Source organism: Petromyzon marinus, chromosome 52, assembly GCF_048934315.1.
Source record: "Petromyzon marinus isolate PM22_M1 ecotype Great Lakes invasive population chromosome 52, UKy_Petmar_22M1.pri1.0, whole genome shotgun sequence".
Classification (NCBI taxonomy): Eukaryota; Metazoa; Chordata; class Hyperoartia; order Petromyzontiformes; family Petromyzontidae; genus Petromyzon; species Petromyzon marinus.
This window is the reverse complement of record NC_133718.1, coordinates 6,641,583-6,666,993: the sequence shown is the minus strand read 5'-3', so window position 1 is coordinate 6,666,993 and position 25,411 is coordinate 6,641,583. Positions and strand designations below refer to the sequence as shown.

The 25,411-nt window shown below is 41.2% G+C and overlaps 1 protein-coding gene across 1 annotated transcript in view; it reads left to right on the top strand.

Moving 5' to 3' along the window:
• M1AP (meiosis 1 associated protein) overlaps nt 1–25,411 on the top strand; it is a 49,652-nt gene that overhangs the window by 12,996 nt on the left and 11,245 nt on the right. Inside the window, exons 3-8 of the mRNA XM_076075021.1 lie at nt 1,550–1,735; nt 4,982–5,204; nt 7,708–7,875; nt 12,855–13,023; nt 22,415–22,474; nt 22,620–22,851. Of these exons, the coding sequence (XP_075931136.1) occupies nt 1,550–1,735; nt 4,982–5,204; nt 7,708–7,875; nt 12,855–13,023; nt 22,415–22,474; nt 22,620–22,851 (1,038 nt within the window). The remainder of the gene's footprint in view (nt 1–1,549; nt 1,736–4,981; nt 5,205–7,707; nt 7,876–12,854; nt 13,024–22,414; nt 22,475–22,619; nt 22,852–25,411) is intronic.

The following is a 25,411-nucleotide window of genomic DNA, read 5'->3' as shown; positions in this document are numbered from 1 at the left end:
TTTACTGGCCACGCCCCATTTGATGACGGTTTAGCCATGTGTTACAGGTAGGCGGGATTCTTCCAAATATCCTAAACTGAACTAAACACATTTTTTTTTATTTTACCAAGTAAGGCCCACTGAGCTATATAGTTCTTTTTCAGAAGCAACCTGGCCACAATTGATAGCTCAATGAAGTGGCTCATCAGGTGGAAATGTATAGCATCCAAATACTTTAAACGTATATTGATTGTAAATGTGGAGAGAAAAACTGAAGGACACAGAGAAAAATCCACGCGACCATGGGGAGAACATGCAAACTCCAAATATACGGGAATGGGGGTCGAGATCGAACCCACGACCTCCTGTATTCCAGGTGAGGTAGTTAACATATTGACACCTATCATCCGGGTTATCTGTGGTCACGCTCCCGAGATAAATGAGTGAATCCCCGATTGGGACCCCGGATATTTGGAACTGGGGTACCTGTCCCCCCTGTTTACCCCAGATAAATGGAGCTTGACTGTATATCGTGGGGCCCGTTATATCCATAGAACAACCACTTTTGACTTTCTGTAAAGCAGTAATTATTTATTTAACCTCAGGGAGACAATGGGCTGAATCTCACCCCAGCTGAAATTTTAACTCACAACCAGCCACTATTGCCAGTGGAGATGAAAGGCACCTCGCACTCATCTGTACACAAGGACACTTACACTCTTGACATTATACAGGTTTTTGCCAAACATCACATTGACATTTAAGTCAATGAGCTTGGGCATGACTCATTGTTAGAAGGAAATGATGGTCGATCAGCAAAACAAGTGACACAGTGGTAGGCGAAGGAAAGAATGAACCCGAGTGGAGATGCACCACAGAGATAGTGCAATGAGGTCAGTTCATATGCCAGAATGAGATGGATCAGGACCATGAGGGATGGTGATAGTGTGGGGAGGCATTCATTCAGCAGTGAATAGACCATGGCCCATGATCATGGTTATATTATTGTCATACATCATGGTACACATAGATTTCTGAAACTCCTAAATGCACTGGGCTATACGTTGGCCAGGAGACGGCAGTACAGAAAGTGGGTTCATGAAGATATCTGTGGATTTTTGAGTATCATCCTCTCATACATTTCGAGTTTTTTCAAATGCTCTGGTTTCTTCACGTGAAAACACTCCTTAAAAATTAATTGGATCAACATCCTAATGCAGATACATTCTGAAAAAAGTAATGGAACTCAGTAAGGCTTTCATGAATAACTAAATAACAATACTATTATTATATTCCTTGTTTTCCTCCTGATTACAATCGCTTGTGTTGTGATCAAAACGTCGTAGCTTCATGTTTATTTTCTTTTTATTAATTTGAACCTATTTACGTTACTTTACCGAAAGACTCAAAGAATATGAATTCCTGCAATCACGAAAGCTTTAAGTCAAGATTTATTACTATTATTGCTGCAGTGCATAATTTCAATGGAGACTGACGGAGTATGAGGTAGTGCAAGGATCAACGCATGGGCCTGTCGACGTGTGCTTTGCCATGTCTTTGCCTCATGCAGCAGGTGAAGGGCGGCCACGCACGCATGCAAGAGTGCCTGCGTGAGTTGCGATCACTGGCGAGGGTGGCGCCTGTGGATCACCGTGTGGACGGTCTCCAAGGTGCCCTGCAAGATGCTCTGGCTAACTTCCGACACCAGCTGCTTCAGCTGCGACAGAGCGGCGGCCTGAAGAGGTGTATGCTTGAGGTGAGCGCTGCTGTTGCTATCAAAGTCATGCAGTACGATAACAAAAGAAAAACAATCTAATCTCACAGTCAAAGGTATATCACTTTTTGTCAGACAAAATCCCCAGGAATATGATGAAGTCCAGGGCCGGCCTTATGGGAAATGGCACCCTGTGCAAACTCCACCAGCACGACCTTGATTTAGTGTGGTCTTATGTAAGGTATTAGGAAAATTGCAAGGTACAAAATATTGCCACCTCCCTTATCACGACGCTTTGTCTGGTCACACGGGTTGCACAACCCTCATGCCGGCCATGATGAGGTCCCTTTAAATTGCCTCTTATTGACACGAGGCGGTGCACCTGTACACATGCCCTGCTCACATGACAATTACATCAAACATATCACTATTCTACAGAGTTGATTATGCTGAAATAATTGGAAAAGCAAATATAACGTAGTTGTTTTGGTTCAATCGTTGATGATTGGGCTGAGACCATCTACTTGCTATACTGAATTGCCTGGTTCAATCGCGGGTGACTGAAACGTAAATTCAAAACCAGGGTCTCAACAGTGCTTTGCTGCATGCTCTGACGAGGTATCAGCCCTCCTGAGGCATCCAACTACCTCGCTCACTTATTTTTAGTGCCATTTGCCGATTTACATAATCGGCGCTGCGAGCACCACTCTCTTTATGCTCGGATCTCTGAACCCTCTGCTCAAGGTGAGCTATAACAGTCAACATCATTATCTATTGAGAAGCAAATTACACCCTCTATGCTGTTATGTCACGCGGTCGCTAAGCTGCCTGATTTATTCGGCACCACTGCAGTAGAGTGCCAGGCAGCAAAAAAAAATCATAATTTGAAGAGCTCTGACTCAAACAACTGAGAGCAAATGCTTTAAAAGCCACACTTAAGTTATGTTTACATTTTTGGCATAATGTCAAGAGGCTCTTTTTTTTATTTGGACAGCATGTTTGCATGGTTTTAGTGTTTGGTTGGCAGTGGTGTCAAAACTCTACGTACGCAAGATGCAAAAGGATCATCACTAATGCGTATCTGCGCACAACCAAACTGTCACCACTAACCGTAATCTGCAGCACATTTGGGTTGGCACTGGTGACATGTCTATGGTCCATACTGAGTTATTTTGACAGTGATGTAATACAGCTATGGTTTTAGTGGTAGATCTGATCCACAGACCAAACAGGAAATTACCCACAGGCTCTCTGATCCCTCATGGACCCACTAAATGCATACATGTCGGCAAACAAGTTGAAGTGCTAAATATTAGCCCAGTTAGTCCATAATGCAAGAAATTACTCTGTTGACCACAAACCTCTCAATCTGAGCTCCTTCCCTATGTTCTTTGGCTTTCAGCAGCTTTAAATGTATCTTGCCCCGGCCCTAGATTGTATAACCCTGACGGCTCTGCGTCAGTGGCATTTTTAGAAATAAATAAACATGCAGCCCCTGAGGTAGTTTTGACTTTACTTTGGCTTCGAATAGCATTTCAACCCCCAGCATGATACGAGGCTGATTTCTTGACGAAATTGCGAAGCACTTAGCTTTAGTGAGCTCGCTATTATCAGGAAAGTGATACAAAACCCATCAGTGTCAACGTATTACAAGTGCCATCACAGGTAATAGTGTGTAGGGAGAAAGCAAGGCATGTTGTTATATACCATATCACAGTGTTTTTATTTCATCGCTTATATATTTGCAAAATGTTTTCGGGTGACACTGGTTAGATGAAAAAGTTGTGAGTTCAGAACCCATTCGGGGATCGAATAACAATCTTTTTGGGTCACTAAAATGAGTACCACTTTTGTGGGAAGCCAATTGTGGTTATCTCAACGAGGCATCCTTAACAAGGGAATGTTTGCTGTCACTGGCTCAGGAAGGTAAACAGAAGATTAGGACCTCCCGACATTTCAGCAGGAAATAAGTTAAACTATTACAAAATATGTAAAGTTACTTCAAATATTGTGAACTGTTGTTATGCTTCACTCACTCGATGTTGAACCACAGGGAGGTTAAATAAAATATAAAACACAATATACTCATGCTGTGTCCAAACTAAGAACAGAGTGTTGCTGGGTTAGTCTCGTGGTCAGCTGCCTCCCCACTGAGTCAGTTAAATGTTTATGGGGTCAGGTCTTTGATTCCCACAGTAGCCCTGTAATTACTGCATGGAATTACCAATGAGTAAATCCACCACATGGAACAAACTTGGGACATTATTAAGAGTAGACACACTGTGTGTGTGCTTGTCTGCGGGTTAGCGCGCTGCGCTACGAGCCCAGCGACCCGAGTTCGATTCCCACTCACGACCAACACCAGCGACGATTATCTGAACCGATCCTCGACCTCCCCTAGGTCAACTCAACCTCAAATGAGTACCTGGTGTGATGTGTAAACATCAGCACTCGGGAGACAAAGGCAACCCAGAGTGGTGTTGGCCACCCACCCCCTCGCTAATAGCACTTGCTCCAACAGTCTGTTAAGGATATACAGAGGATATGTTTCTTTGTTTGTGCTGGTACCATGACCACTTTTAAAGTATCCATATTTAGACTAAGTATGCTAAGCTCAAATCATGTATCCTGAAGTAATTTGAAATTGATTGCTTAAGGCCTTTTATTAAAAAATGTGTGATCGTAAATGGCTTTGCATGAAAAAATACACTGATTCATGGTGATGATTATGTGTAGCATTCATACCTCAGCCAAGTGTGATGCCCATATTCATAATCCAGCAATAGAGATGCCTTTCTCAATGAGCTCTCATCCATTTGAAGTATATCTATTCATCTCTGGCTCTGTGTCATCCTCCTGGTTGGCACTGTGGGTGAGAGCACTCAACTCGCATCTGTGGGTCGCAAGTTCAAATCCCATCGGGGAGTCTACATAAGAGTTAATAAAACAAGTACCACTTTGTGGGAAGTTAATAGTGCTCATCTATAGAGAGACTAGCCTCTGCCATAGAAATTTAGAATATCCACAAACAGGTCATTGCCTCCAAGGCAGATGAGCACTGTTCCATTACTCATTGGAGCAAGGAGATACTTTGGATTAATATCTATCCACAGTCTATCAATTTGTCCATCCAATTTTATTTTCTTCCAACTTTCTATACCGATATTACTATATATGTATCTACCAATCCATACTATCCATATAGATATATCTATGCCTATATCTACTTATCTATACTCCCAACAACATACCACATCAATGCCTCCCCCCCCCCCCCTTACACTTCAGGTGACCGTGGTGACGTGGTCGGGCAGAGCGAACATCATAAGATTGCTTCACAGCTGCCTGCCCAGTGCTGAGCTGGATTGCCTCAAGAGGGTGCAGGTGGTTCGTGTGGACCTGGTACGCGCGGACCTGGGGGAGCAGGGCTTGGCGCTGAGAGAAGACACCAGCGAAGACAGCCTCAGATCGGAGATGATGCCCTCGCCATCAGCATTGAGTGCTACCGATGGTCTGCACTGCGTAGCAGTCACTTACAGTACTGCACTAAGACACCTTGGCGACTTACATCCCATCAATACTTCTCATTGCGTGTTTGTTAGGTAAACTATGAATAGTGATGCAGTGGCTAACATGCTGCGTTATGAACCCAGCTACCTACGTTTTGTCCCACTCACCTCCTCTCCCTTCACCAAACCAGTATGGTAAAAAAAATATGCATGAGCGACATAGCTTGGGGGGCCTTTATCCAGCAGTGGATTGACAAAAGGCTGAATGAGGGTGGCCACACCTGTGTTATGGTCTGAAGACATTTCTAGAATTCACAGCATGTCCCATATACAAATGCTGCACCTGCACGAACAAACAGACCATTATGATCAACAATGCTACCTCATTTCTACTTGGAAGGAAAAGAGGTGCAACTTTTGGAATTACCCAGCATGAAGCATTTGGTGATTTGGCCTACTCTTAACTTAGGCCATATATGATTTGTCCTGCAGTAATGGTTTTGGAATTACATCAATATGAGAGTATTTTGTATGATGTGAATACAAGTCCTTGTGTTATGCTGCTGAAATGCTCTGAGAAAAATCTTGGCCTGATGGCACACTGCATACTATTCATGCGTATGATAATGGTTATGATGATGTCCCTGATATGCTATAATGTATTTTCTTTAACGTATTTTCATCACAAGGTTTACCGCAACGAAAAATGAGTACCATTATAAAATAGCGATGATGGAAACAAAATGATAACAATAATAATGAAAAAGATGTGTGCTGTGCATAAGGTGAACAGACTTCATGACTTTATCAGAGACATTCATATGCTTCACCTATAATGGTCTGTGCATTGTTTAACATACCACTGTCCTGATAAAATTGTAAAATCTGCCTCACCTATGTGTGCATTACTCAGGACTCGCACTGCTTCATAAGAAAGTAGCATCATTTCTCAGCTCGGATTATCTGGAGCATATTATTGTTCAGGAAAATTGGATGAAATATTGGAACCTATGTCTAGCCAATACTCTCTGTTGAAATCTGGGAGGCAGATGTACATTCTGTCCAAACTACCAAGCTATGTCAATTTGAATGTATTTGGTGTATCACAGTACAGTATGTTGCTGTCAAGGCAGAATATTCCCAAACGAAAATTACAATGCAAAAACAACTTATTACAACGAATTAATCATTGTATTCTCCCTTTTGCGAGACAGATCTGCTTTTTGTAGCTGTAAATGGATTGAGGTTTTTTTTAAACTTTTAATAAATACATTTAAAGTCTCCAGCAAGTTGTGGTTATAACAGTGCCAATTATGTTGCAGGGTCGTTACCATCCACTTTTTGGTAATTCCCTGGAGGAATTGCTGGGTAATTATATCTGGCATTGTACTGTTCACTCCATGCAAACCAGCTCAACAAATAGGTTATTGAATATGTCTAAGTTGTCGCTTTAATAATCGAGGAAGGCTTACATTTCAGTCGCGACATAACAGAAATTTCTGAAAAGTGAACAATGTTACATGACGGCACATTACCGAGCAGGTTTCACACTTCCATTATGGACGCCAACATCACCTTGCTGATTGGGCTTGGATCAAAGAACAAACCCCCCACCCTCCGAATATCTCTTCAATACGGCCTGTTTTACCAGCAACCACTAGACTGTACTACTTCACTTGTCCAATACAAGTGTGTGCAGTTCTCTGTCCATTTTCCGATGAAGCCCTCAGTGCTAGGCACAATTGAATTGAAGTGAAACATTTTTTTTTTACACCTATGCTTTTTGATAGCAGTCGTCGGTGGCCATCTCGACAGGTGACACGGGCAGGGCACCAACCTCACAAATCAGAGGGGTGTGAGTTCAAATCCTAGTTGGGAATCAACTCTAAATAGATGTGAACATTCCACCATTGAACTGCCAAAGGAGATGAGAATTGCTCAACAGTCATTTGAGCATGGAGTCACTTTGACTTGTTTAAGCATGCTCGCCTTTATTACAACTAATTTTACACACGACAGTTTAATGATGTGAACTTTTTCCTCTTTATTTTACCACACACCGACCTTGGGCTTCCACCTGCTTCTTAGTTTTTTTTTAGTTTTTAAATGTCTCCCTATTCAAATTAGTCATATGGCGACCCTGAGCCAGGGATTGTAATTCCATATTCGACGTCTAGGGCGAGTCTTCATACAATGAATACAGTTGATTTCCCACAAAGTGGTATTAAGCTTTTTTTTACCCTAGAGGGAAGCCAGCATAAATTGATCTCTTAATATGATTTGAACTTGCAGCTATCAACATTACAATTATGATCCACAACACCACCCAACTGGATGATAGATATGTAGACAGACACATACTGAGATCAATAGACAGATAAATATATTGGTAGATCTATGAAGAGACATATCAAGAGATAATTTAAGAGCTTAACAGACCGATGTATTAATTTATTAAACTACATTTCCATCTCTTCTGCTATTCAAATGTAATGTGCCTCACAGACGGTTCTCTGTCAAGCTTAATTGACGTACAAACTCTGGAGGGAAGCACTGTGGTCCTGGAGGGCTTCTTCAGGAGCTGGCTACATGACTGCGAGACCGACTGGGAGCATCTGCATCTCATCCTCCCATCTGCTCTCAGCGGCGGTGGCATCATGGGCCAGAAACGCAGTATGTGCACTTGTAAACACTAAACACCTGCAACATACTACGTAAAGTATGTATGTAACATACGTAACCAACCATTCTTATCGTAAGTGTGTGGGAAGGACAACAAACTAAACACAAAAATAAATTCTGACCCATGGGGTGACTTTCCTCTGTCATATGAATGTGGAATTTCTACAACTCGTCCAGGACTATACAATAAACACTCCACCACTATATTAATTTAACTCTACTCCTCTGTACATATTTTCAACTCCAGCAACCAAGGCTTTCTGTTGAAGCCCCCAGTCAATCTTCACTCATTGAGAGGTCACTCAATCTGCTCTGCTGCCTCTATAGTCTAACTCTTTGCCCCATTCATCCATGCTACATCTCCCTTTTACTCTTTCATGTCCAGGCTCAAGACTTTCATGTTTCCCTCTGCCTATATGACTACTGGATATCTGTGAAAAAGAGCTTCATAGCTCATCGAATTCCTCCAGTATACGTAAATAAATATTCCGATTCGGTTTGTTTTTTTAATAATTCTACATGTCTACTGTGTCTAAAGCATCTTGAGATGCAGTCACGTTTAAGTTCAACTTTATTTATTTAACCAGGTGAGAACTAAATAGAAGACGATTGACTCATTTGCAAGAGTGACCTGGATCACCAAAATAAAAAAGGCAAAACAATTAAAATAAAGTGCAGCGCTGAAGAAAATATAAATCAATTAAAAACCACTGTCGTGTTAGACATTTTAAAGATTGCACAAACATCAACGTTAAATAATAAATTCCCTGGAACGTCAGTCGGCACAGGAAGATAATTTTTAGGCTGATTATAATATAATTTCACTAAAGTTACAGAAACGTTAAACAAAAATAGGGTAACTATAGTACTTATATGAAAACTAACCAGGATATATGTGAACTGAAATTGCAGGTAAAGTTATAAATAATCGACAGCTCAGCATTAAATTGTGGTTTAGTTTGAAGAGTAACCAAGGACATTTTGAAGTGATGGAATTGCAATGTGTTTAGGGCATTAACAGAGGATAAGTGAAAACTACGGGAGTTTTTTTTTGTTCTCAGTACAGTGCAGCTTAGTGCTGTTGAACATCTAAGCTTTTTAGGATTTTGTTCCAGAATAAACACTTTGGATCGATAATGGACTGAGTTTCGTGTGTATAAATTAAATGTATATGCTGTATTAAATCAAATAATATCAGTTTTTTTATCTATAATGAGTTGAATTTGCAATTTCATGGGAATGTTGAGGTGCCACTACTGGCACTGGGCCACAAGCAGAAACAAGTGCTGTCCCCTGCTCGTTTGAGCAGGGGACGAGACACGTTACTGCACATTGTCTGCCGCTTATATTTCCATTGCAAAATTACTGCGCATTAGCTGGAATAGAACTGTCGACTGAGAAAATTAACCTAGCTACGAGCTCACTAACCACTCCGCCAGCTGTCAGGCCACCTAAAAATGGAAACATTTAAACACAATTAATGTCACCGAGTTTCCAGCTAGGGTATAAAGTGTGAGGAAAAGGCTGAAAAGAGAACTCTGGTTTATATAATTCCAGAGTCAAATGCAGGGTAGCAGGAAAATTCCACAGTCGCAGTCCACATCGATGTGGCCAGTGTATTTTGTTTTCTCAAATGAGCAATGTTTATTGGAGTAAGAAGGGATTTAAACATTGATAACATGGATACATATTTTTAATATATATATCTTGCTCAAAACTGGGTCAAATATACTGCTGAAAGTTTTTTTTAATAATATATAAATGGATTTAAGTTGCAGTAAATCGAAAGAAAGGCATTTTTTGGAGTAATTTCTGCTATTTCTAATTAGAACGTCGGTGAATGACTGCCAAAATGAACCGAGTAGCTTTTATTTAAAACAAGGCGAAAGGCGACTGAAAAGGCAATATAAATAATCATGCTAGAGAGACCTCGAATAAACGAAGTAACATTTTTTTAAATAAGTACTGTACATAGAAAACTGAACGCTAATAGAAACCAGATATAGTATTCATTGAGGAAAAAAATATTAATTCACTTTGCTTGGGATTTGCTAGGTGGTGCAAAGGGCTTTGTTGTAATCTTTAAAGTTGTTAACTTTAAACATGCAGTTCCATAAAAATGCCTATTTAGTTCTTGGAATTTAACCATCCATTTTCATTGGCCTATATGCTTACCACAGTTATTCAGCACTCCATTACCTCCGATTGACACGGTTGGCTACGTACGGTGTGAAAGAAGTTCAACATACATACATAATACTTGTTATTTACAGTCGATGAACATAGCTTATGTACTGTTTACAATATTCTCTGGATTATAAGACATTCCGGAAGGTAAGACACACCGCAAACTTGTGCCAGGAGTCAATAAAGTTATACAGATATGGTCCAAAATGTAATACCAGATGATATATTTTATTTTTCAGTATATGGGAAAAAAATGCATCTTATAATCTGGAGAATACCTTGATTATGGTAAATATGTTTGGTCAATCTGGACCTGCCCATACTGCATGGGCCATGGGAGTTATTTGACCATACTTAACCACAACAGTCAGTGCAGGTTAGTGAAGGCAAAGAGCATGGATTTGCAACTACAGCACAACACTGGACATGCAGTAATACCCAAAACATATCGAGGCACAGTTGCGAATACCTACACGGCAATATTGCCCTCTACCAGATAATCTTGCAGGCCCCATAACAACCTGTTTGTACGTGATGGTCACTCATCCAAGCTCTATCCACAGCGCAATCCTGGTTAGCGTCTGAGATCTGATGAGATTGGGCACATTCCGCATGATTTGTTCAGAGGTATAACTGCTGCAGTTGCCTGCAGTTAGTTTCCAAAACATTTACTCTCAAGATTGCGATTAAGTAATTTACTCTGATTAATGAAATTTGATCACGTGCAGTTAGCATGATGGAAGAATAATTACTTAAGGGAGGCTTGTGTAAAAGGTATAGCCAGTATCTAAACTACACTTAAAACACAGTCTATCAGTATGCAGTCCACATTGCGACACTATCCCACCTGTGCATGACATGTGATTGCCTAGTGGCAACAGGAGACCGCGTCAGGTGGTATCACGCTACAAACCAAATTCCAACGTGCTGTATAGGCTGACTGCTGAATAATAAAAGCTGTAATGCCCGCACAGTAAGGACATGTATTTTATTGACTTAGTGCCAAGGATGTTTTAATGGGTAGCCAAACGACAGATTGCCTGAGAATTCTTTTATAGGGGGCAGTGTTTTCAGTGGGGAAGCAGCATACTGACTTAACTAATTTATAGGGAGGCACCTGCCTGGCCTCTCGTGTGACTGTCAGTTCTTTGAAATGTGTCTTCAATCATAAAGTCTTCATCTTTCCGTAAAAATATACCATCCGAACTATTTTGTGCAACTTCTTGATAATGCGGCTGCATTTATATGCTTTACAGATCCAAATCGTATTGTTATAAGCCTTCAGTCGCCCCTGCGTGCAGTGCTGACTTTGTCCATGTAGTTTAGCTCACGGCCGACCTAGCTTTTACTCGCAACTCTCGGCTGCTGCCTCCTTTCAGTTAGTAAGCCGTTAGGCCGCACGTATATGACAAGTTTAAGCTTTGAATAGAGAAGGCAGGCGTCTGGGGAATGTGAAGCGCTTTTGTGTATTGTAGACAAGTGGTAACACTTCACTTTTGGGGTTTTTTTTACTGTCTGTTGATGCCAGTTTATGATTTTTTTAACTGTCTCCTAGATGTGCACTTTAACGCCCTCATCAACATTTCATGTTACAATCTGTTATGGTCGGTCCGCGATGGTTTATTTATTCGCTCTAGTCCGGTAAAGGTCCATGGTTGAGTGGAATACAACAATTTAAATATTTTAACCATAGTCAAATAACCTCAGCAGTATGTTCTAACAATGTAGACAGAAAACAAAACGATAAGAAGAGAATTTCACTTTTGCGATAGTTTTCTTTTTGCAATTTCAAAGTCAAAAGTCTCTTCCTGCTCAAATGAACATGGGCCCGTAATAATCGCTGCTAGCACCGTTGAGCCAGTGGTAGGAGTTGGTGCTGACCGCTAGTCTGTGCATTTACCGATGCATTTCTCAGAACCTTTAACTTGTGCAAAGATAAGAAATATCCTTGTCAATGTGTCATTAATTCCATGTATATGGCCAACCATTTATGAAAGGGTAATGAAATTGATTTTTCCCGAAAACAATAAAGAAGAACGAACCACGGGCTCATGTCTTCCTACTTGATGGAAAAGAGTACACATTACGAAAACCGTTTATATTGCTCGAATTAGCATTAGCTTCACTCAACAAAAGACCATCGTGATTGCAGTATTCATTCTCTCAAGCACTCTACTTCACATTGCAAGACAAAGATTCCCCATTGAAGCCAGCGAACAACTATTAAGGCTGATACAGCTCATGAGGCAGTAGTGTAGTCAACACCACATCTGGCCACCTTTGTCTTCCCAGTACTGATGCTTGCCCACCACAAAAAGTGTTTGTGTTGACCTAAGAGAGGCCCAGAAAAGGTCAAGAGGTCAATAAATCACTTGCCAAGGATGTTGTTAGAAATTGAACCAGGGCCGCTGGGATTTCTGTGCAGTGTGATAATGATGATCAAAGACAAATATCCCCCATATAACCTTAACAGGCTTCTTGTCAAAGTGCTGTTTGCAAGCATCTATGACAGCCAGCATGACACACAAGGGGGTGGGTGGCCAGCACCACGCCCGGCTGCCTTTGTCTCCCTAGTGACAATATTTCCACATCACACCAGGTACTCATTTGAGGCTGAATCAACCTATGGGAAACACAGGATTGGTTGAGATAACCGTCACTGGTATTGGCTATGAGCGAGAATCAAACTCGGGTCGCCGGATTTATAGCGTAGCGTGCTAACCACTGCGCCACTGCTCTCCACACCCACACTCTCACATACACACTTGCACGCACGCACACAGTCACACTGAAGTGCGATATTCAGGAGACCATTCTGAACCCACCTCTACTGCCGGGTACCACCAACTTCACGCTGAACATCGAGGGCTCAGCTTTGAAACGCATCCCTCCCATGACTGGAAAATCTTCTAGTGCAGCCTTGGTGCCCATTCACCACCTCAAGGCTGTCAGGTACCATACAATGACATACAATATAAACTAAATAAAAAATGGATAGCCACCAAATACTCTCAACGCATGTTTATAAATGCGAAGGGAAAACCGGAGGGCCCGGGGAAAAATCTACGCGACAATGGAGAGACCGTGCAAATTCCAAATATACAGGCATCAGGGTTGGGATCGAACCCAAGTACTCTTGTATACCAAGTAAAGTAGTTAAGATCTCGCCACAGCGGGATCCCCATATGAGAATGCACTCTGCACTCATTTTATACATAGCGGGACTCTCTCTATATTCTAAAGTAAAAAGCCTGTCAGAAACCTACTTGCTGTACTACTTCATGTAGGCAACTCATTGTCATTCAGGTGTATGTCTAATCAGGGCTAATTATGCATGATTCTGTGCCATATTTGTGAAGGATGTTCAGTGTATGCAGAGCTGTCATGCATTTTACAGTTGTGCCTTTTAAAACAATATGTCTAAATGTAATACATGACTAAAACATTTGTAAAAATCTACATTTCTTTCACTGGACTGTTGTCAAAGTGTCTTCTTGTGCAAACGAGCAGAGTCAGTGGTCACCTCCAGGACCCTCAGCAAGTGGAGGAAATGCTAGATTTCTATGGCATAGGCACGTCGATTCATCTGACAATCACTGTACACTTACAATAGGGTGGTGCTTATGTGCTCATTTTATCAATCCCAGAGGGGTGTAGGGCTGAGTTGACCCCTTATTGGGATTTGAACTCGTAACCTTTTGCATTGGAGTGCTGTACCAATCGTGCCGCCTGGCTCGATCAGTGCAACCTCGCGAGACATTCTATCAAATAAAATGTTGTGGCTTTCATAATCTTTGTCCATTTCATAATCAGCCATCACCGCAATTTAATGCTGAATTTATTTAACAATTTCCGAGAGGCATTGTAAAATCGAGGCATCAAAAGTCATACATTTTCACATCGGTTGCAATAGTTTCAAAGTAAACCCGTTTCTACAACCACTGGTGCATCAATAATTTGAATATTGGGAAAAAGTTGAGTTTCTGCTTGTTCATTCGTTCGTTCTTTTCTCAATCCGCTTGTCTTGACGAGGATCGCGGCAGCAGCATGTTGAGTAGGGTGGTTCAGACCTCCCTTTCCCTGGCGACAAACTCCAGCTCTTCCTGGGGAATTCCCACGTGTTCTCAGACCAGCCGAGCGACATAGTCCTGCCAGCGTGTCCTGGGCCGGCCCCGGGGTCTTTTCTTGCTTGTATGAAATGTTATTTCACCATGCATACTGTATAACTATGTGGCGTATTTCATATTATATTTCTAGAATGCACACTTGTTAAATCTGTTTGAATATAAGCATAAAAACTATGATTTTCACAAACATTCCATTTAGCTTAGATCACTAATCACTAAACTGCGTTATACTCACTCACAATAACAAGCCTTCCCTGAAAGTAATTACCAGCATGCATATAATTTGGATGAAGTACATGTGAAATCAGCAGTCTGTATAATTTTAGACAGATCCATCTTCTAAATTGGTGCATTTACATATCTACTAAAACATTACATTCAAGCAGATTCAAACAAAACATTCAGGAGGGCATTTTATATGAGTAATATGCACAATCATAAAAGTAGACAATGGCAAATGGTGGTAGCCTGATAACCAAAGCAGCACATTAATTACAATGTTTACAAGCGTCAGTTTTAACTGTGGACCATTCCATTCACATTAAATGTGCTTATCTGCATGCCGCCATAACCAGGGTGGGTCATGGTGGGTCATGGTGGAAAGAAGGTGTACATTTTTACCTAAATGTCACATTAGAGACGGTGCATGCTGGTTTGTGAGCCCATGTACTTTAAAGCTAGGAATTATGAATGTGAAATGAAAAGATTGGTATATTGGCAAAGCTTGACATGAGTAGACTACGCAGACTAGAATTTCACAAGTGCCACTCTCTACAAAAATGTAGTGTGCCACTGGCCAACTAAAACTGCTTATTGCCTGGTGTGGGTGGTGCACACATGTAATTTAGGAATACTTGTTATTATCATTTTTTTCTGAATCATACTCTATGCAATTACACCATTATGATATATATTAATACCACTTCAGAATCTACACACACAGCAAGCACAAAACAGGTATTATGATAATCGATCACTGAATAAAATAACATGGAAACACTGATGTGCAATTAATCAATTGTTACATTTCAACCTATAAATCAGCATCTTCAAGATGGGGTTGGTGGATTGCGCAGAGATGGAACAGAGTTGTGTGTGAGAGACACCAACGAGCAGGAAATGTAGGTGATGCCTATAGGAGGCAATCCATCAAATAAGTTTCTGACGGGTTTCTTAGTGGAATTTTGAGTGCCATCTCATGAGCATGGATCTTCTCTGGGCACTCTTCTTTACTTCCACATTCAGAAAAAAAAATAATAAGCTAGCCAAATATCCCAAGGCAGAACCCTCTTTTAAAAGTCTTAAAAGCTCAGGAAAGATTTGCTGGGGAAATAAATAAATATTAACGTAAAAAAAATAGACGCTGCAGCTGCATGTGCCAATTATACATGGAACGTTGTACAAGTGGTGGTTTATATTCAAATTTTGAGCCATGTCACAATTCACAGCTGTCCGTTATTACAAGAATGTCATCGTTTAATGTTATATGTTTGGGAACACACCTGGTGCATATGTATTCAGTCTTTTATTTTTATTTTTTCAAGATCTGCAGACATGAACTTAATTTGACAAATCAGCTGGATTGCTGTGATCTCATCTGACAGTACAGTTAGTGTTCTGCACTTCCATGGTGAGCTTTTAATAATTAAATAAACTTTCCTTCACCAATTAAACTTTGGTATAAGTGCCAAGAGTAACTTTGGTTTAATTAGTTCGCAAACGTTAGGAACATCATAATTTTTTTTCTGCGCTTCTGCTGAATGGTTGTTTTCTTAGCCAAAAATAATATGGGCGTCAAAGTGACATTGACGAACTGACTTCACCCTGCTCCCATTTACTCTGTGGTAATTGTACCGCGTTGATTGTGACTGCCTGTGATCATGACTCAGAGTGAGCATGGATGAATGCAAAAAAAAAAACGAGTGCAAAGATTCAAAATCAAACACAAGCCATTTCTTAGCCAGATGCACGAATCTTTTTTTTTTCAAAGTGCAATACAAAAATAAAACTCAGTGTACAGTTTCACTTTGAACTTCAAGCCAGACCAGAAAAAATGCACTGTTATTTATTTAAAATGTTTCTGCAGGATGCACACACATTTTGCTCGCATTGTGGCCTTCTTCAGAAAGCAGGACTGTAAACAGCAGCAAAATGCCATTTCACTTTAGGTATAAAATTGCCACTGCTAAATATTTCAGTGTGCACAGGCCTTTACTATTCATGGTTTATATGCCATAGTTACATATATGCCTTCAATCTATAACATGTGATGGGCTTTGTTTTAAGGATATGCATGCAGGTGTTTATTTGATATAATAAAAAAAATAACTTGACATTTTGTGAAAATGTTTACCCATCTACATGCAAATTGACACAATGTCATTGTTTTCAAATATGGTGTACTCATTGAGGTAAGCAATCTACAACGCTTCTTCTATGGGAAGGCATACCCCTGCTGTAGGAATGTGGAATTTCAAAGGCTCAGAACAGTAGATCGGAGAGGAGGACCTCCCATGCTCATATTCGTGAGAAGCCACTGAGTTATCTGTCCAGGTGGTGCTGCAGTTAGATCGCTCCGCTCATGATTGCAAGGTTGTGGGTTCAAATCGTGATATGGGTTCCATCAACAGTCACCTTGTGGAATAGTCAACAGTGGTTCTACGAAGAGATTGGTCCCACTGCAGAAATGAGAAATGTTCACCGTTGTCTCAAAGCCACCAACATAACTGACCACTTCTCTCTTGCTCATTTTGAGCAAGATAGGTTCACAAGTACGATCACAATTCTGCATTCTATTCGGACAGCAATTTAACCGGAGACCAAAGGTATTTCGGAGAGAAAAAAAAACCCAATCCAGTTTAGTAGCTAAAGAAGCAATCCTACCATTAGTTTTTCAATCATATCCGCTCTCGACATAAAACATATATATTTTAAAAACATTGCAAACGTGCTCAGCATTCAATAATTAAAATGTTCTCAGAAATCCAATATCCAGGTGTCAGGTTTACATAATCTGGTGTATGGGGGTTAATTAGGATGATGTTCTTCAAATATGAAAATGCCTCATCTGTCATGAATTCCTCATTACGCTCAGTCGAAGTTTTCGCTTGGACTTTAATTAAGTAGCCTTGAGATGACATTGCATTTATAAATCTATATATTAAAATTGGATCGTATAATATTGTACTCTGCTATAGCATTTAAAAAGGTAGCCATGGAAAAATAATGACTTGTAGTCATGTCAAAGCTACACGTGAAAGCACCTTTAAAGACCAATAAAGTGCTCATGTTCTATCCAGAATCAGAATATTTATACTGGAGAAATCCGATGAGCTATAAAGCTCTTTTCACATGTCCAATAGGGGCGGGTCAGAATGCTACAACAACAAACAATACAAAACACGATAGGAGTGCAATTATCGGAAAGGTAAACAAATCAGTTTAAAATTAATAAATTATATCGAGATTGCAAAACATAAAGGAAAAGATTCCACTTGTGTGCTATGAACTACGGTTCAAAGCTACAAACTACCGTATTTTCCCGCGTATAACCGGGGGGTATACCGCTTTTTACAAACAAAACAAGACCCTGCAGGATATATGGAGGTGCGGGCTATCCCAAAAATATTTTACACGTGTGACATGTCATAACTCGTTTAATTTTTTCATGGTAAGACTATCAACGATGCAACACTTACCTTTGACTAAAGCACTGCTGAATAAACCACTCACACTAAAATTGCACATGTTATCACGTTTGAAATTAATCGAATTGTTTGTACAATGAAACGACAATGTTTGAAGTGGGCGCACTTTGTTTACCGTAATACTTTCAGTGGCTGTAGGGGGGTGCGAAAGTTTCAATTGAGGCTATGGATTGCACAATGGGAAAGGCCTTAACAAGCGTCTACCAGACGCGGAATCATAATTGCTGTGTCCCTTAGGCCGCTGCTATTGGCTGAGCACTATACAGTCGCGACCATGAGCTTTGTTTCAAACTTCCAATGGCTTTGTTGCCAGGAGGAAATGGTGTTACCGTAGTGCCACTATTGTCTGCGCAGTGCGCAATCTACCAGTGCTAAAACTGTACAGGGGTAACTACCGGTCGAGTAGCTGTAATATGATGAGGTCGAATGCTGGTTAGCCTAACAGTACGCTTACTTACGTATCTACCAGTTATGTGTTACTTATTTATTGGATATTTACTTTTGCTACTTATTTACTGTTAAGTTTACTCGTTTCTGGTTAGTTTGTTGTCTTTGTGCACGTTATGATTGTAATGTTAACAATTGATAGTGGAATGTATTACAAATGTAAACTTTGTATTAATATGATGGAATTAAGCTGCGGTAACGACGTTAAAGATATTAATGCATGCGGGGTATATGGAGGTGCGGGCGATCTGAAATTTGTTTTACACAAAACGCTAATTTTGCGGGGTATATGCGTCTGCGGGTTAAACGCGTATGCGGGCTATATGCGGGAAAATACGGTATATGTCCCTTTGGTCAGTGATAGTGGTCAAACTGTCCCACAGAGTAAGATATAAAATAGTGGTTGGCTTATTGACATGAGGGTCTTTTGCTTTGTTCGAGCAATAAGCAGACAACTGAGCTCAAGAGTTCTAATCCAGGTTTTAACCACCTGTAATTAAATCAAACTCAATCTGTGCAAAAAAAACCCCTATCACATTAACGTTGTTTTTTTTTACCTACAGTGAGGGAAAAAAGTATTTGATCCCCTGCTGATTTTGTACGTTTGCCCACTGACAAAGAAATGATCAGTCTATAATTGTAATTTTTTCACTTTAATGAGGAAAATAAGTATTTGACCCCCTCTCAGTCAGAAAGATTTATGGCTCCCAGGTGTCTTTTATACAGGTAACAAGCTCGTTACCTGTATAAAAGACACCTGTCCACAGAATCAATCAATCAATCAGATTCCAAACTCTCCACCATGGCCAAGACCAAAGAGCTCTCCAAGGATGTCAAGGACAAGATTGTAGACCTACACAAGGCTGGAATTGGTTACAAGACCATTGCCAAGCAGCTTGGTGAGAAGGTGACAACAGTTGGTGCGATTATTCGCAAATGGAAGAAACACAAAAGAACTGCCAATCTCCCTCGGCCTGGGGCTCCATGCAAGATCTCACCTCGTGGAGTTGCAATGATCATGAGAACGGTGAGGAATCAGCCCAGAACTACACGGGAGGATCTTGTCAATGATCTCAAGGCAGCTGGGACCATAGTCACCAAGAAAACAATTGGTAACACACTACGCCGTGAAGGACTGAAATCCTGCAGCGCCCGTAAGGTTCCCCTGCTCAAGAAAGCACATATACATGCCCGTCTGAAGTTTGCCAATGAACATCAATGAACATCAATGATTCAGAGGACAACTGGGTGAAAATTCTAGATTTAAAGCTTTCGTGACTGCTAGGATCCATACTCTTTGGTTCTATTGGCTAAAGTCACGTAGGTGAAAATAAAATAACAAAAAATCACGACGTTTCGGCCACAACACAAGCGGCCTTCATCAGGTGAAGGGACGAGACTGTCTGGAGGACAGCGCTGGAGTGGAAGAAGCCACGCTTAGATCACGACCTTTAAGCTGTGTGAGAAGAAAAAGACCAAGCGCCTTGACAAAGGAATTAGCATATAATTTAGCATTGAAATGGCTCATTGAAATAGCTAAGTTAAAGTATACACATCCGCAGAGGTACCCCTTGACAAAGGAATTAGCGCTGGAGTGGAACTGGGTGAAAGTGTTGTGGTCAGATGAGACCAAAATGGAGCTCTTTGGCATCAACTCAACTCGCCGTGTTTGGAGGAGGAGGAATGCTGCCTATGACCCCAAGAACACCATCCCCACCGTCAAACATGGAGGTGGAAACATGCTTTGGGGGTGTTTTTCTGCTAAGGGGACAGAACAACTTCACCGCATCAAAGGGACGATGGACGGGGCCATGTACCGTCAAATCTTGGGTGAGAACCTCCTTCCCTCAGCCAGAGCATTGAAAATGGGTCGTGGATGGGTATTCCAGCATGACAATGACCCAAAACACACGGCCAAGGCAACAAAGGAGTGGCTCAAGAAGAAGCAAATTAAGGTCCTGGAGTGGCCTAGCCAGTCTCCAGACCTTAATCCCATAGAAAATCTGTGGAGGGAGCTGAAGGTTCGAGTTGCCAAACGTCAGCCTCGAAACCTTAATGACTTGGAGAAGATCTGCAAAGAGGAGTGGGACAAAATCCCTCCTGAGATGTGTGCAAACCTGGTGGCCAACTACAAGGAACGTCTGACCTCTGTGATTGCCAACAAGGGTTTTGCCACCAAGTACTAAGTCATGTTTTGCAGAGGGGTCAAATACTTATTTCCCTCATTAAAATGCAAATCAATTTATAACATTTTTGACATGCGTTTTTCTGGATTGTGTTGTTATTCTGTCTCTCACTGTTCAAATAAACCTACCATTACAATTATAGACTGATCATTTCTTTGTCAGTGGGCAAACGTACAAAATCAGCAGGGGATCAAATACTTTTTTCCCTCACTGTATTGCAGCTGAATTCCAGTTCTGAGAATTACACCATTTTGGTTGTATTGGCCTCCAACAAATGTTATTTTCATTGCTTATAAAAGGTGCGCTCCAAATGTTAATAGAGAAGCTATTGAGGGCACCTATTTCTGTAATGTCACCTTCTGGTACCATTCCTAGACACTTAGTGATGCATTGCTCATTGTGTGGGAGCTCCATATGTCCCATAACAGGACTCCAAGAGGCAATTTGAATATAATTGGAAGAAAACATTAGAAAAACAAACAGAATGATTTGCTAAAAGTGAAAGCAGGCCACTTATTTGTTTTTACTAACAGACAATGCTATTGCAAACAGTGGCCTATAACCACGTTATATGTTTGGGTTTACCCTTGTGTGGGAAAAACCATCAGTCACTTGAGCCGGTTAGCATAATGGAACACACTCTTAATATAATGTGACAGCGTTAAGGGATGCTGGGTGTTATGTTCTGGTCTTGCCGCCAATTTAACCACTCGATCTGTGTCAATTTCACCAGCAACGACAGAGGATATGGGTAAATGAGGTACAGGTAATCAGATTTAAACATTCCTCCATTTAAATAACTATTATAATGCTTTATTGATACAGGAAAGCCTCACTGACTCTAAAGACTCTTTTTCAGGATGGTCCTGCATAGAGATGGATGAAGATTTCTTAGGTAATGTTTCAAATGTGGGAGGAAATTGGAGCACATGGATAGCTCTTTGTCAATCTACTGCTGGATACATGCCATGCAGATCATGTGGATTGTTGGATGTTGCTCTAACACACTGATCAATGCAGGTTTGTGAACACAAAGAGCATTGATCATGGGGGCAAAGAAGTACAGTGAAATAATGAACTTTGCTGTGCTAGCCTCTGGTGCGCACCATATACCTCCACAGTCTCTAACCCCTGTTATGCAAGGTGGTTACTCATTCAAATAAATTTTCAGGATAAATCCAGCTTAGCTTCTGAGCTCTGTTGAAATTGGGTGCATTCCAGGTGATTTGGTACCATGATTAAAAATAAAATGTGAATAACACTCAAACTATAAACAGATCAACAACTTATTTGTTGTTACATCTCCTACAAGCAAGTCATTACTCTTTGTGCTTTGTGCATGGATGGTCACTTGATCTCTTCATGATCCACCAACCACACTTTCAAGTTATTATAAATGGTGGTGTACAGCATTAATCCAGGATTTGTCTAACTCCAAAATTATTTTGGATATGATGTGGACAAGCTGCTTAGCGAACCTATCTCTGTGGACCTATGAGTGTTATCACCTCCCCCCCCCCATGTGCATGCCCATGTGCATGGGCTCTCTGAGTATTCCCATGTTCTCCCACAGACAAAATACGTGTTAAAAAGTGAACTGGTCAAACATTCCAAAACACGAACTTCCTGTATACCTAAATAAATTACATCATGAATACAAGTTGCCAATTTAAAAAAATGTACCTGCACACCTGGCATGCTTTGGTAACCGATTAGCATGGTTGGCTATGTATGGTGCGAAATAAGTTCAACATACATAATGCGTAAGTCTACCATAGTCTTACAGGGCAGTGGCAGGATTTGAGCCATCAAACCCATGCTGCCTGGCTCAGTGGTTGCGGTTGTGCAAACTGGCTATACTTGCTGAGGTTTGCAGCACGGTGAGTGAAGAAGGAGTGTGCGAATCAGTCCTGTACGGGCTGCCCCTGATACTCAAGCCCACATCATGAATACAAGTTGCCAATTTAAAAAAATGTACCTGCACACCTGGCATGCTTTGGTAACCGATTATCATGGTTGGCTATGTATGGTGCGAAATAAGTTCAACATACATAATGCGTAAGTCTACCATAGTCTTACAGGGCAGTGGCAGGATTTGAGCCATCAAACCCATGCTGCCTGGCTCAGTGGTTGCGGTTGTGCAAACTGGCTATACTTGCTGAGGTTTGCAGCACGGTGAGTGAAGAAGGAGTGTGCGAATCAGTCCTGTACGGGCTGCCCCTGATACTCAAGCCCACCAGCTGCTGGAAGCTTGACTGGGAGGAGCTGGAGACAAACAGGCAGTACTTCCACGCCCTCTCTCACTCGCTGAAGGTGAGCCGCATGCTGCACGCAAACACACACAGCACCAAGATGTGCACGGTCTGCTCCGTTCCTAGCATGTACATTCAAAACACTGCTCAAAATTACGTGTGCTCCCATGCCGTAATCTAGGGTTAAGACTACTCGGCAATTGTATCGCAGTTTGACCATGATTAGCGATTATCAGTACAAATTGCATAGTTCCTTACCAACGAAATGCACGCGTATTTTATGTAGGGGTGCAACCTCATGATTTGCTGTTGATCATATGACTGCTGCTTCATACCGTATGAGAGTCATTTTCAACTATCGTGGCTTTTTCTTTTTTCACATACAAATTCTGTTTCTGATAAATGTTAACAATGTGCAACCTTAATTTAATGCTCCTTCCTACATACCTACCTGCCTGCTTACCTACATGATGGCTAATATTACCTCCTTGCCTGCCTACCTATTCATTTACATATACAGTACCTACAGTGAGGGAAAAAAACGTATTTGATCCCCTGCTGATTTTGTACGTTTGCCCACTGACAAGAAATGATCAGTCTATAATTTTAATGGTAGGTTTATTTGAACAGTGAGAGACAGAATAACAACAACAAAAATCCAGAAAAACGCATGTCAAAAATGTTATAAATTGATTTGCATTTTAATGAGGTAAATAAGTATTTGACCCCTCTGCAAAACATGACTTAGTACTTGGTGGCAAAACCCTTGTTGGCAATCACAGAGGTCAGACATTTCTTGTAGTTGGCCACCAGGTTTGCACACATCTCAGGAGGGATTTTGTCCCACTCCTCTTTGCAGATCTTCTCCAAGTCATTAAGGTTTCGAGGCTGACGTTTGGCAACTCGAACCTTCAGCTCCCTCCACAGATTTTCTATGGGATTAAGGTCTGGAGACTGGCCAGGCCACTCCAGGACCTTAATGTGCTTCTTCTTGAGCCACTCCTTTGTTGCCTTGGCCGTGTGTTTTGGGTCATTGTCATGCTCGAATACCCATCCACAACCCATTTTCAATGCCCTGGCTGAGGGAAGGAGGTTCTCACCCAAGATTTGACGGTACATGGCCCCGTGCATCGTCCCTTTGATGCGGTGAAGTTGTCCTGTCCCCTTAGCAGAAAAACACCCCCAAAGCATAATGTTTCCACCTCCATGTTTGACGGTGGGGATGGTGTTCTTGGGGTCATAGGCAGCATTCCTCCTCCAAACACGGCGAGTTGAGTTGATGCCAAAAAGCTCCATTTTGGTCTCATCTGACAAAAACACTTTCACCCAGTTGTCATCTGAATCATTCAGATGTTCATTGGCAAACTTCAGACGGGCATGTATATGTGCTGTCTTGAGCAGGGGGACCTTGCGGGCGCTGCAGGATTTCAGTCTTTCATGGCGTAGTGTGTTACCAATTGTTTTCTTGGTGACTATGGTCCCAGCTGCCTTGAGATCATTGACAAGATCCTCCCGTGTAGTTCTAGGCTGATTCCTCACCGTTCTCATGATCATTGCAACTCCACGAGGTGAGATCTTGCATGGAGCCCCAGGCCGAGGGAGATTGACAGTTCTTTTGTGTTTCTTCCATTTGCGAATAATCGCACCAACTGTTGTCACCTTCTCACCAAGCTGCTTGGCAATGGTCTTGTAGCCCATTCCAGCCTTGTGTAGGTCTACAATCTTGTCCCTGACATCCTTGGAAAGCTCTTTGGTCTTGGTCATGGTGGAGAGTTTGGAATCTGATTGATTGCTTCTGTGGACAGGTGTCCTTTATAAAGGTAACAGGCTGAGATTAGGAGCACTCCCTTTAAGAGTGTGCTCCTAATCTCAGCTCGTTACCTGTATAAAAGACACCTGGAAGCCAGAAATCTTTCTGATTGAGAGGGGGTCAAATACTTATTTCCCTCAATAAAATGCAAATCAATTTATAACATTTTTGACATGCGTTTTTCTGGATTTTTTTGTTGTTATTCTGTCTCTCACTGTTCAAATAAACCTACCATTAAAATAATAGACTGATCATTTCTTTGTCAGTGGGCAAACGTACAAAATCACCAGGGGATCAAATATTTTTTTCCCTCACTGAACATGCGTGCAGTATCCTGTCACTATTAATAATTGACCTACCTGCCTATCTATCAACCCACTAATTGTGTGCACATGTTCCTATTATGTAAAATGAGACCGTGTTCAACAATGTTTTGCATCACTGGAACCTAAAAGGCCTGGACTCATGTACAATGTATCAGTGAGCATTTATTGTTTAACATTTATTAAAGAGAGGGTTTTTTGTATTTGTTTACAACAAATACAGTTCAGCCACTGGTCTCTCCAGCTAAACCTCTGCATTAAAAAGAGAAATGCTGCTGCAGCAATAAACAATGCATCTTTAGGTGGAAGAGCGGTCATGAAAATGATAATGTCGCTGACAAAGTAAAATACAACACGGTCAGTGTTTCTGCACACGTGCTTTCATCACCGCTACAGCAGAAATGCTATTTCCATCAGAACAATTTAGCCAGAATGCATGTCACGGCCAATATAGACTGGGGAAATATCCAAGGCTTGGAGAGCATCAT